The sequence below is a fragment of the Mustelus asterias genome, chromosome 18, assembly GCF_964213995.1.
Source record: "Mustelus asterias chromosome 18, sMusAst1.hap1.1, whole genome shotgun sequence".
In the NCBI taxonomy this organism is placed as follows: Eukaryota; Metazoa; Chordata; class Chondrichthyes; order Carcharhiniformes; family Triakidae; genus Mustelus; species Mustelus asterias.
The window spans coordinates 80,092,663-80,105,685 of record NC_135818.1 but is presented as its reverse complement, the minus strand read 5'-3'; the positions used below and the strand labels follow the sequence as shown (position 1 = coordinate 80,105,685).

The 13,023-nt window shown below is 41.7% G+C and overlaps 1 protein-coding gene across 1 annotated transcript in view; it reads left to right on the top strand.

The window, feature by feature from the left end:
• sptlc2a (serine palmitoyltransferase, long chain base subunit 2a) overlaps nucleotides 1-13,023 on the top strand; it is a 117,816-nt gene that overhangs the window by 16,582 nt on the left and 88,211 nt on the right. Inside the window, exon 2 of the mRNA XM_078234380.1 lies at nucleotides 11,693-11,887. Coding sequence (XP_078090506.1) covers nucleotides 11,693-11,887 — 195 coding nt within the window. The remainder of the gene's footprint in view (nucleotides 1-11,692; nucleotides 11,888-13,023) is intronic.

The window sequence follows — 13,023 nt, the reverse complement described above, 5'->3', positions numbered from 1 at the left end:
AGGAGAATGTCACTAAAATGTGGACCTGGGCAATTATTATTATGAATGTCAAGATGGGAATTTTTCAAGGATAGCAGATATGACTTGAAACTGGGGCTAGGATTTTGCTTCCATGTCCTGGTCCAATTAAACGTGTTGTTTCTGAAGGCTCCACTGAGCTTTATTTCCTGCATAATGACACCGGGGATGGATTAGCTTCAGTTATTTTTTTTCAACGAGGAAAGGAAGCTGCTGTTTGTGTACAACTTGGAAGATTTTCTTTTGTGCACTTCCTATGGCTGAAGGAATGCCCAGGCCGATACCTTATCTCTTTCGTCGCCTCTGATCTCTCAGTTTGCTGCCTAAAAAGCCAGCATCTGTGGAGCTGCTGTTCAGAGATAATGGCACTTGTTCAATACATGCTGTAATAGAACAAAAGAACAAAGAACACAGAACAGTACAGCACAGGAAACAGGCCCTTCGGCCCTCCAAGCCTGTGCCGCTCCTTGGTCCAACTAGACCAATCGTTTGTATCCTTCCATTCCCAGGCTGCTCATGTGACTATCCAGGTAAGTCTTAAACGATGTCAGCGTGCCTGCCTCCACCACCCTACTTGGCAGCGCATTCCAGGCCCCCACCACCCTCTGTGTAAAAAAACATCTCTCTAATATCTGAGTTATACTTCGCCCCTCTCACCTTGAGCCCGTGACCCCTCATGAACGTCACTTCTGATCTGGGAAAAAGCTTCCCACCATTCAACCTATCTATCCCCTTCATAATCTTGTACACCTCTATTAGATCTCCCCTCATTCTCCGTCTTTCCAGGGAGAACAACCCATAAGACCATAAGACATAGGAGCGGAAGTAAGGCCATTCGGCCCATCGAGTCCACTCCACCATTCAATCATGGTTGATTTCAACTCCATTTACCCGCTCTCTCCCCATAGCCCTTAATTCCTCGAGAAATCAAGAATTTATCAATTTCTGTCTTGAAGACGCTCAACGTCTCGGCCTCCACAGCCCTCTGTGGCAATGAATTCCACAGACCCACCACTCTCTGGCTGAAGAAATTTCTCCTCATCTCTGTTCTAAAGTGACTCCCTTTTATTCTAAGGCTGTGCCCCCGCGTCCTAGTCTCCCCTGTTAATGGAAACAACTTCCTTACGTCCATCCTATCTAAGCCGTTCATTATCTTGTAAGTTTCTATCAGATCTCCCCTCAACCTCCTAAACTCCAATGAATATAATCCCACGATCCTCAGACGTTCATCGTATGTCAGGCCTACCATTCCTGGGATCATCCGTGTGAATCTCCGCTGGACCCGCTCCAGTGCCAGTATGTCCTTCCTGAGGTGTGGGGCCCAAAATTGCTCACAGTACTCCAAATGGGGCCTAACCAGTGCTTTATAAAGCCTCAGAAGTACATCCCTGCTTTTGTATTCCAAGCCTCTTGAGATAAATGACAACATTACATTTGCTTTCTTAATTACGGACTCAACCTGCAAGTTTACCTTTAGAGAATCCTGGACTAGGACTCCCAAGTCCCTTTGCACTTTAGCATTATGAATTTTGTCACCGTTTAGAAAATAGTCCATGCCTCTATTCTTTTTTCCAAAGTGTACGACCTCGCACTTGCCCACGTTGAATTTCATCAGCCACTTCTTGGACCACTCTCCTAAACTGTCTAAATCTTTCTGCAGCCTCCCCACCTCCTCAATACTACCTGCCCCTCCACCTATCTTTGTATCATCGGCAAACTTGGCCAGAATGCTCCCAGTCCCGTCATCTAGATCGTTAATATATAAAGAGAACAGCTGTGGCCCCAACACTGAACCCTGCGGGACACCACTTGTCACCGGTTGCCATTCTGAGAAAGAACCTTTTATCCCAACTCTCTGCCTTCTGTCTGACAGCCAATCGTCAATCCATGTTAGTACCTTGCCTCGAATACCATGGGCCCTTATTTTACTCAGCAGTCTCCCGTGAGGCACCTTGTCAAAGGCCTTTTGGAAGTCAAGATAGATAACATCCATTGGCTCTCCTTGGTCTAACCTATTTGTTATCTCTTCAAAGAACTCTAACAGGTTTGTCAGGCACGACCTCCCCTTACTAAATCCATGCTGACCCCAGTTTACCCAATTTACCCAATCTCTCCTCATAGCTAAGACCCTCCATACCAGGCAACATCCTGGTAAACCTTCTCTGCACTAATGTGCCAGGATTACAAGTAAAATGCAAACAGTTGTGGTAAACGCGTTTATTTTCCACGATCATTCCATGTTTGGCTCCTGCTGTTGCGAAATTTGTCCTCATTAAAATACTCTGAACAAGAATGGATTTAGAAGTTAATCACTGCAAAATATTTAGTGATAAGGTGTTTGATTATTCTGCTGGCCACTGCCTCTGGTAATGTCCTTGCTAATGTTGGCAAAATTATTTTTCTTTTCTGAACACAACCCATCAATTGCTAAGTTAGAACAAGCATGGTAGTGTTGATTTTCTTTGTAACAATATCACCAGGTTTCTGTGGAACAGGTTTGGATCAAAAGTATGAATGTTGCCAAGTGTTTATTTGGCAGCATAGGAACATTAGGACAAGGCTCTTCAGCCCTTTGAGCCTGCTTTGCTTTTCAGTAAGATTGTGGCTGGTTGTGTTCCAGGACTCTCTCAGCCCTGAATAAATTCAATGCTGCAGTCTCCACTGCTTTCTGGGGACTAGAACTCCACAGACAAGCACCCTCTGAGGGGGAAAAGACTCCTTATTTACCTATTATTCTTAAACTCTGTCTCCATAGTTCTAGCCTCCCTGACAAATGGAGTCCCCTCAAGATCTCCTATCTTTGAATAGGATCCCCTCTCATTCTTCTGAACTCTTAATAGATTTGGTCCCAATTTGCTTGGCCTTTCCTCGTAAGATAAGCCCTTTGTCCCAGGTTGCTGCTGCTCATTTGGTATGCTCGATATGGTTCCACAGTCTTTTGGACACCTAACTGCAGATAAAAATCAAACGTCTGCTTCAATGGCTGGCAACTATGGTAGTACAGTAAGAGTTTTAACAACACCAGGTTAAAGTCCAACAGGTTTATTTGGTAGCAAACACCATTAGCTTTCGGAGCGCTGCTCCTTCGTCAGATGGAGTGGAAATGTGCTCTCAAACAGGGCACACAGACACACAAATCAAGTTACAGAATGCGAATCCCTACAGCCAGCCAGATCTTAAAGATACAGACAATGTGGGTGGAGGGAGCATTAAGCACAGGTTAAAGAGATGTGTATTGTCTCCAGACAGGACAGCCTGCAAGTCCAGGAGGCAAGCTGTGGGGGTTACTGATAATGTGACATAAATCCAGCATCCTGGTTTAGGCCGTCCTCGTGTGCGGAACTTGGCTATCAGTTTCTGCTCAGCGACTCTGTGCTGTCGTGTGTTGTGAAGGCCGCCTTGGAGAACGCTTACCTGAAGATCAGAGGCTGAATGCCCTTGACCGCTGAAGTGCTCCCCCACAGGAAGAGAACAGTCTTGCCTGGTGATTGTCAAGCGGTGTCCATTCATCCGTTGTCGTAGCGTCTGCATGGTTTCCCCAATGTACCATGCCTCGGGACATCCTTTCCTGCAGCGTATCAGGTAGACAACGGTGGCCGAGTTGCAAGAGTAGGTATCGTGTACCTGGTAGATGGTGTTCTCACGTGAGATGATGGCATCCGTGTCGATGATCCGGCACGTCTTGCAGAGGTTGCTGTGGCAGGGTTGTGTGGTGTCGTGGTCACTGTTCTCCTGAAGGCTGGGTAGTTTGCTGCGGACAATGGTCTGTTTGAGGTTGTGCGGTTGTTTGAAGGCAAGAAGTGGGGGTGTGGGGATGGCCTTGGCGAAATGTTCGTCTTCATCAATGACATGTTGAAGGCTCCAGAGGAGATGCTGTAGCTTCTCCGCTCTGGGGAAGTACTGGACGACGACGTCATAACTATGGTAGTGCCAGGGCTGTGATTGAGGACAGCACTGCAATGTATGCTGTGGGAATGTGAAAATGCCAGTCTGTAAAATGAAGGCATGAAATTCAATAGATTCTTGAGCTCTGCAGGCGCTTGGGTTTCAAATATTTGGAATTGATGCACAGGAGCGTGATTGTGTGATTATCACTCGTCATGTGTACTCACTGGTGCAGTGCTATAGTTAGAATTGGAAGCACAGATGGTCGTGATGTATGTGTTGAAATATAACCAATTTAGTTGGAATCCCCTGAGGAGATAAGATCCACACGGATTTCTTGAGAGAAGGCTGACTCGTTAAAAATATTTGCCTTTTCCAGTGTCTTTGAACCATCTGTAGTGATGCATTTGGGTTAGTACTGTGATTTTTGAGTTATGTCTTGACACTGGATTTGTCTGCTGTAATGGATAGAAGCAATTCTTGCTGTAAGTTTGTATGCCAGTTCTTTTTGCTTAAAAAATGTGCAATAGGTTAGTCGTTAAAGTAATAATGAAAGCATGGTGTCTACTTATTTGGCTTGATGCACTTGATTTACTCTTTCTGTAACAGTATGCTCCCGTTTTACTTCAATATCCATTCAATCCTGTTTTGATCAGAGCAGAAATCCAATTGATGGCTTAGATTTGCAGCCTTTTTTTAAAAAAAAAAGCACCTTTTGAGAGGCTGACGTGGATTTGTTTCTCAAATTTACCGTATATCGAGGTATTAATCTCCCGGCTGTGCCTCTGATCAAGTGCTTTTCAGTATAAAGGGGAATTGGATGGAAGAGTCATGGGCTAGCAATGGCAGAAGATAGAAGGAAAAAGAAAAACTAAATTGGCAGTGCAAATCAGTTTTGGATTATTTACAACAGGAATTCATGGATCTCAGTTCTGCTCTGGTCTGTATCTTTAGTTATACTGCTTGTAAGTGGCAATGCGCCACACATTCCATATTTACTTTGTTGCCAGAATGTCCTCAGGATTGCAAACATTCTGGACCCACCCATTGCATTCCTCCTCCTGTGGAAGCAGAGGTCTGCTGGTAAATAACACGACTAGCTGGAATAGAAGGGGAAATGGGTCATTAAAAACGTCCTGAATATTTAACAAAAACTCAAGTCCATCTGATTTGTGTGAGTGAATAAAATCTTAGTTTCTAAATAGATTCATCAATTTGCCAGACCTTTTGACAATTGAGGAAAAAACCCCAATCATGTGAAAGATTAAGTTAAATTTAACTATGTAGTTCCATATCCTGTGACATGCTCAGTGTGTATACAGTAACATTCATGTGAATGTCCATCATGAGTTTGATTTTGATTAAATATCTTGCACGCAACATGTTGTGAAATATTTATTCAATTCACTTGTCAAAAATGGGAGAGGGAAGTTTGATTTCATTAACAATCCTTGGCACCCATTTAGTTCATTAGTGTACTGGTGAGGAGTCCTGGAGTATATTTAAAGATGTGCAATGGAGTAGATTTATTGTGGAAATGTAATTCTGTAAATAACTTCATTGCAGCGTTAATGTAATTTTACTTATGGCACTAATAAATAAACTTATTAATGGTTTTATTGAAGCTGTGACCAATACAACTCAGTTTCACTAATTGCCTAGCACAGGCTCATTGGCTTGAATATCCTCCTTTTAATGTCATTCTATACTGCACTGAAACATCATAAATGGCAATCTTAATAAAGTGATACCTGATACCACAATTGACTAATACAGCCAGATCTCTGATGTACAACTTCCATACTGAGTTGCAGAAATACATTTATAAGAGCATGATAAAATGCTTGTTAGGGGAACAATAACACCAGTTCTGAGAGATTTGTAGGTGCTTTTGGTTTTTATTTGAAAATGTGTTTTTTAAAATAATGCTGCTCCCTAATTGCTATCAGATTGCCGTTGATATCTAGGACTGTTGTATTTCCCTGCCAGGAGCTTGACCATGTAATGGCTCATTAAGAAGCCAACATATACTCAACAGGATTGTAATAGTGATTTTGCTGTTAATGCCAGTCTAAGCTAATTGCTTTGACTCGTAGGTTGAGATGAGCAAAACCAAAACGAAACGAGCAGTGGGCATACGCAAAATCTGCAGTGTGCTTTATTTTTAAGAATCAACATTTCACGGTCCCCCAGTGGCTGTGATTTTTCCAATGAGCTATAACATATGAGGGAGATTCCAACTTTAGCCGTCTGTAGTGTGTTTGCTAATATCAGCTGGCATGGGAATAAAAGGGTTCAACATTCACAGGTTGAATGGTAAAATTATTCTGGATTCCTGTTATTTTTCTTAGAATAGAACGGGAAATAACAAACACAGCCACCTGGTAAGGACACAATGAGGGTCAGCAATAAGTCTTCTGTTGACAATCTGCTTACTGTTAGTCATATTCCAACTCAATTGCATATGAAAGCAAGCTTTTGGAAGGTGGCCAGAATTTATGCAATCTTAGGGAACACACAGCTGCAGAAGAGGAAGTGGGGGGGGGGGGGGGGGGGGGGAAGAAGGGGAAGGAGGAGGAGGAGGAGAAGTAGTCTTCAACTATGGATTGAAAGCAATTTATGTTGAAACAGAATTTAGCCAAAAATTTGGGGAGTCATTCAATATCATCAGTCTAGTTCGGCAATATCATTGTTTTAGTGCAATGAATTGGTTTGTGTTCCCATCTGCTGCAAAATTCATAGATGCAACTGTGTGTGTCTAGGATGATTTTAATAAGTCATTTAATTCACCTGAATATCACCAATTGATAGGGTGATCTGGATTACCAAGAAATATCACTTGCACTTACCAAACCATTTGCAACCAAAGTACTGCTGATCAACCTACTATGTATGTCTAACATTCTCAGACTACACCCAATTCTTGCCTGTCAGATTCCACCCTGGTCCACTGCCGGCATCTCCACTTTATAGATTCATTCCACTTGGGTGTTAATAAATAGTAGCTGGCATGTGATTGCACTGAAGGGGGTGCAGAGGAGATTCACCAGGATGCTGCCTGGGATGGAACATTGAATTTATGAAGAGAGATTGTATAGGCTTGGTTTGATTTTGTTGGAGCAGAGAAGACGGAGGGGCGACCTGATTGAGGTGTACAAGATTGTGAGACATGGACAGAGTGGATAAGGAGCAGCTATTCCCCTTAGTTGAAGGGTCAGTCACGAGGGGACGTAGGTTCAAGGTGAGGGGCAGGGGTTAGGGGGAGATGTGAGAGAACGTTTCTTCCCAGAGGGTGCTGACAGTCTGGAATGCGCTGCCCGGGAGAGTGGTATAAGCGGGTTGCCTCACATCCTTTACAAAGTACCTGGATGAGCCCTTGGCACATCAGAACATTTCAAGGCTATAGACTAAGTGCTGGCCGATGGGATTAGCTCGGAGTTCAGGTGTTTCTAATGTCAGTGCGGACCCGTTGGGCCACCTCTGTGCTGTATGATTCTATGAGATCACTGGAGCCAAATATTACACAAGTTGATCTAAATATTGATTCTTCTGAACAAAACATCTGTTTTTAAAAGGAAGTCGTATTTTATCTGGCTTCTTGTATGTTTTGAAGTTACTTTCCAATAATAATTGCATAGTTGAAACAAGGCAGTGGCAAGACCTGTTTGAGGGTAAGGTGAGTGAACAATTTATCAAATATGAAATTTGACTACAGGTTCATAACTGTACTGACTTGAGAATGTGTGTTAACTCTGAATATTGCTAAAGATTGAGGGAAGCAAAGTCTGGGAGATTATACCCCATGTTTTTCAATCTCAATGTTGTTGTGTGGTACTTGTTTTGAAACAGTCAGATTAATTCCCTGATGGCGGGGAACCTGCTATTTTGCATCTTGGGTGGGAGAACAAAAACACCTGTGCCTTGCAACACCTCAGCTCATCTCTGCGGAGGACCTCACCTCCGCACATTTGCAATTGAACCCAGCTGGAAGCTCTATCTACAAACATAGAAAATTGTCACGCAGGAAGGGACCTGCTTATTCATATAACTGCCCCAAACCATGATGACTGAAGGATCATGATGTGACCCAATCCAGCCCCCTCCCCAATCCTGCAATCATGTAATTGCCTGAGACAAAATGAGGGAAGGCAAAGCGGGACCAGTAAGGAAATTAATATTGCAGTAAATCCCCCTCCGACACTTTCAGGCAATTGGACTCACATAATCCAGCAAATGCAGCAGTAACTGGTCCATAATCATGGAAGCACTTGGGTGGCATAAAAATGATGCATTCTGCATTTTTATTGCATTGACATAGGAAAGCTGGTTAACAGAGCACAAGTCACAGCTTTTGTGGAATGCTTCAATGGTTGCAGTCACAAGCAATCTTCCTTAAAATGTGGTCAATTGAGAATGCATTTTGATTTTAGAACCACTCCAATCCTATTTACCAAGTTGTGATTGCATTTGCCTGGTGTAACTTCGAGCTGAATAAGCCGCCTTGTGAGCTGATAGAAAGCATAGTTGTACCAATGATAAAACTTCCTATCATCTCTCTGCTAATGTGCTCCCATGTTTGTACACATTTTCCATAACAAGTGACGTAACATGGTACAATCAAGGCATGATTAATTCATGAACTATATATCATGAGATCAACTGTGGTTATACTGAACACCAATACATTGTCTGACTCAACATGTCCTCCAGTAAATTGTAGCTAATCTTGCGTTTAATGCCTTGCACATGAGCTTGCCTAGAATTCAATGACATTAAGAATTTTCCCACAAGCAGAGAAATGGGTTGTTGTAGCATTTTTTAAAATCCAGAATGTTTCTTGTATTCCTCATTACAAGCATAGCTGTCTGGTTTTAAATACTGACAACTTTGTGGTGTCATGAGGGAAACTCATGTCCGGTGGTGCAAGGATAGATTTTTTTTTGCTGAAACTTACCAAAAGCAGCTATAAATTTCCAAATACTTTTGGCTTCACCTGCTGTAAGCTTCAAGAATGGATGTGCTTTCTCCCTAGTTAACCAGCTTGCTCAGCCCTTTTTCCCCCTTCTGTAGGCATGTAGGTCAGAGGTTAGCGATAACAAAGGAAAATAAAGACTTGATATACTGGCTTTCACGACCACATCTGCTTCAATGAACTTCCAACCAATTACATACTTTTGAAACCTAATCACTATCATGCAGGAAATGTGGCAACCAATTTGTTCACAGCCAAGTCCTAAAATAGCAATGCAATAATGACCTTATGATTTATTAGTGACTTAGGCTGAAGCATAAATATTGGCCAGGTCACAGGAGGACTCTCTGATGTCCTTCGAAATAGTCCTGGGGATCTTTTATGTCCACCTGAGGGAAAAGTTTGTTTATTAGCCACAAGTAAGGCTTACATTAACACTGCAATGAAGTTAGTGTGAAATTCTCAGAAAATGGTGCCTCAGGTCAACATCTCATCCCAAACACACAACCTCCAATGGTGCAGCACTTCCTCTGATAGGCTAATTTATACATTTAAGCCTCTGATGTGAAACTTCGGCCCACTACTTTTGCCAGGGTCAAGAATGGTACCCACTGAGCCATGAAATGGCCGAATCTGACTAGAATGTTTGAACCCCTTGTGAGGTCATAAGTGAGTGGACAACATTGCAATCTCATCAGAATGTGCAGTGCTTCTGAGAGGTACAGATGGAACATTTTGACTATTAATGCCCAGAACAGCATGGCCAGAAACAGAGAGAAACCATCTTAGTCTTTCAAAACCAATCAAATCACTCCCACAATTTCCAGAACTTTCTTAAAAATTAATATTAATGGAAAAAAGACCTCACTGGCAATTCTTTATTCTTCCATGGGATGTGGGTTTTGCTGTCAAACTCCAGCATTTGTTGCCCATCCCTAATTGCCCCTGAGAAGTTGGTGAGCCACCACTCCCACAGTGTTGTAAAGTAGAGAATTCTAGGATTTTGACCCAGTGACAATGAAGGAATGGCAATGCACTACCAAATCAGGATGTGTAACCTGAAGGGTAACTTGCAGGTGGTGGTGTTTCCACGCGTCCGCTATCCTTGATCTTCAAGTTGTTCAGGGTCACAGGTTAAGAGCAAGCCATGGTGAGTTGCTGCAGTGCATCTTGTAAATGGTAAAACTCACTCTATAATTGTGATCTGGCTACCTCCATTCTATTGTAATCATTCTTCCTATTTGTCTGGAGATGATTAAATATTTAATTTAGGATGATAAAACCTGTCAGTATTCTATGATTTTACTAGTTTCAAGCTGATATGGTCAGGATGTGGTGTTTGAGAGCTGAGCTTAACTCATGTTCATAGTCATGTCTCATGTCTATAATTATAAAAACAAAGAACCAACTGTTGATTTGTGACAAGACCATGGTTAGACAGTACGTTGCCAAGCACTTCTGGTTATTACTATCCTTATTCCAGTTTAATTCAGCCATATATGTAAATATATACTTGGGTTCAAACTATTATTCTGCTCTGAGGTGTTCTCATGAATGATTAGCAGATTTTGATGGTGGAAAACGGAGCAAACGTCAAGTGTAATCATCCCAATGTGGACTTGGGTTCAAATACTTCAGCATAAAACGTGCAGAAATGAGGGACTTGTGGTTGTTATAGTGCACTACAGAAACAGAAAACTAAAGACAGCTAGAATGTGTGGCGACTGTGATAACATTTCAAATATGAAAAATTTCAAAAACGGTGCAATTTAAAAAGGAATGGAAGCAAGAAATGAAGACATGAGAATAGATGTCCAAAAATGTGTAGGTTAAGTGGATTAGCCATGGTGAATGTACAAGCTTATGGGGATAGGGTGGAGTGGAGTGACTGGGTGGGATGTTCTTTCGGAGAGTCGGCACAGACTTGATGGGCCGAATGTCCTCTTTCTGCACTGTATGGGTTCTATGGATATCTTACACATTTGAGGCCTATTCAATGTTAATCTTGGCTTATTCGCCCCACATTGTGTGGTTTTGTGGTTCTGAATATTTTAAGAGTACATGGAGGAAATCTGTTTTATGTGGAACTTTTCTAAATAGCTTGCAATTCCATATCCCTTCAGCCACGTTAGTTTAGTTTTTCATTTGTAGGTAAATTCCCCCTTTGAGGTCTTGTAACTGGCTATGTTGGAACATGACATTAATGGTGACGGAGGACTACTTTTTAAAAACAATGCTCCCTCGGGTTTTCATTATATTAACACCATTGTAGTGGCAACTTGATGATTAATTTACTGAAAACCAAATGAACATTACAATTGGATACTGACAATTATTGGTATTTGAATTCAGTGAGATTAGCTGGTCAAAGTTTAGAATGACTAGTCAAAGTTGGCTTTTCCACAGACCATGATTTGACAGCAGCCTGACTTCAGCAAGACAACTAAAATGCTGTATTCTGAAGAGTCACTCCTGCCAGTCCCAGGTCAAAATACATTTGTAAAAGTATTGCCTAACATTGCTCAAGAGCACCCCAAGTCAAATCAATTCATTTATTTTTGAATTGATTTAGACTGCAAGAGGTCTCACTGCAAATTTGTCTTGGAATCTCCTGTTCTACCCAATACCCAGATTACTTCACATTCTAAAAATAAAATTGCAACTAGCCCAGTTCAGTTGGAATAAGCTGTGTAAGAGCTGACTGTACTAGACTTTATAGTTAGAGTGGCAGTCTCAGTGGTTCTCCAAGTGAATGTTTGCCGTTAAAAGATAAATGTTACGGAATATTCATGGAGTACATGGACTTTTCTGTTCCAGATTCATCACATTGCTCAGAATGGAGGGCTATACAAAAAGCCATTTAATCAATCTTTTGAGGAAACTCCTATGTTCGTTGCTGTGTTGACCTACATGGGTTATGGAATTCTTACGCTGTTTGGCTACCTCAGGGATTTTCTTCGGGAGTGGAAGATTGAAAAGTGTCCTCATGCTACTGAACGTGAAGAGCAAAAGGTAGGGGCAGAATTTCCAAAAATTTCCCTTTTATTTTATCATAAAATATTGGTGATAGATGAATTGAAAACTCCTTGCCTCATGTTGCAGCATTACGTGCTCAAGGACGGGCCTCTAATTTCAATGACTAAGCAAGTTAATTGCATAGCATTTTCAGAAGTCTGGAACTTTATGAGCAATAATCCCACATATATTTCAGTAGTAAAGTATAGGGTGTCTCTTTAAGTATTGTCATAAAATATGTAAAGGAAATATTTTTTGTGGTGATGAAGCTGCAACTGTTTTACTTGCATTACATTTGTATAGTGCCTTTGCTGTACCATTGCAAGCAGGGATGCTTATTGATGATGGACACTCTTAGTCCCCATGCTGATTTATATCTGGTTCCTGAACTGCTGTTTGTGTATATGGATTACAGACCTTGGTGGGTGTTGCATTGTTGAGTTTTCCTGGTGTTCAGAACTGTGGGAAACACTGCTTCAGAGACTGCTGTATAAAAACATAAATCAATTTTGGTCTTAAATTATACTCTGCAATGGAACATCACCGCCTTGTGTGGTAAGCAATTCCAAAGATTCAAAGTTCTCCTCTTCTCAGTTCAACCCCTTATCCTAAGACTCTGCCTCCTTAATTTAGATTCCCCAGACAGGGAAAATGCTCAGTGAAGCATACCCTCCCTCCTTTTATTGCAAGGTGAATTGAATACAAGTGATACTAGGACATCCATATTCCTCTGCACCTCAGAGCTCTGCAATCTTTCACCATTGAGATAAGCTTTTTTATTCTACCTGACAAAATGGACCATTTCACATTTTCCCACATTATTTCCCATTTACCAGATCTTTGCCCACTCACCCAACGTATCTATCTTTTTGTAGCCTCCTTGTGTCCTCTTCACAACTTACTTTCCCACCTATCTGTCATTCTCAAATTTGGCGACTATCCCTTCATCCAAATTTATATAAATTGTAAAATGGTGAGATCCCAACACTAATGCCAACCTGAAAAGAGCCCATGCATACCAGTGTGTTTCCTCTTAGCCAGCCAATCTTCCATCCGTGCCATTACATTACCCACTGTAACATTAGCTTTTACTTTCCGCAATGGTATTGTGGTTTATCCAAGGCTAGGTGTCA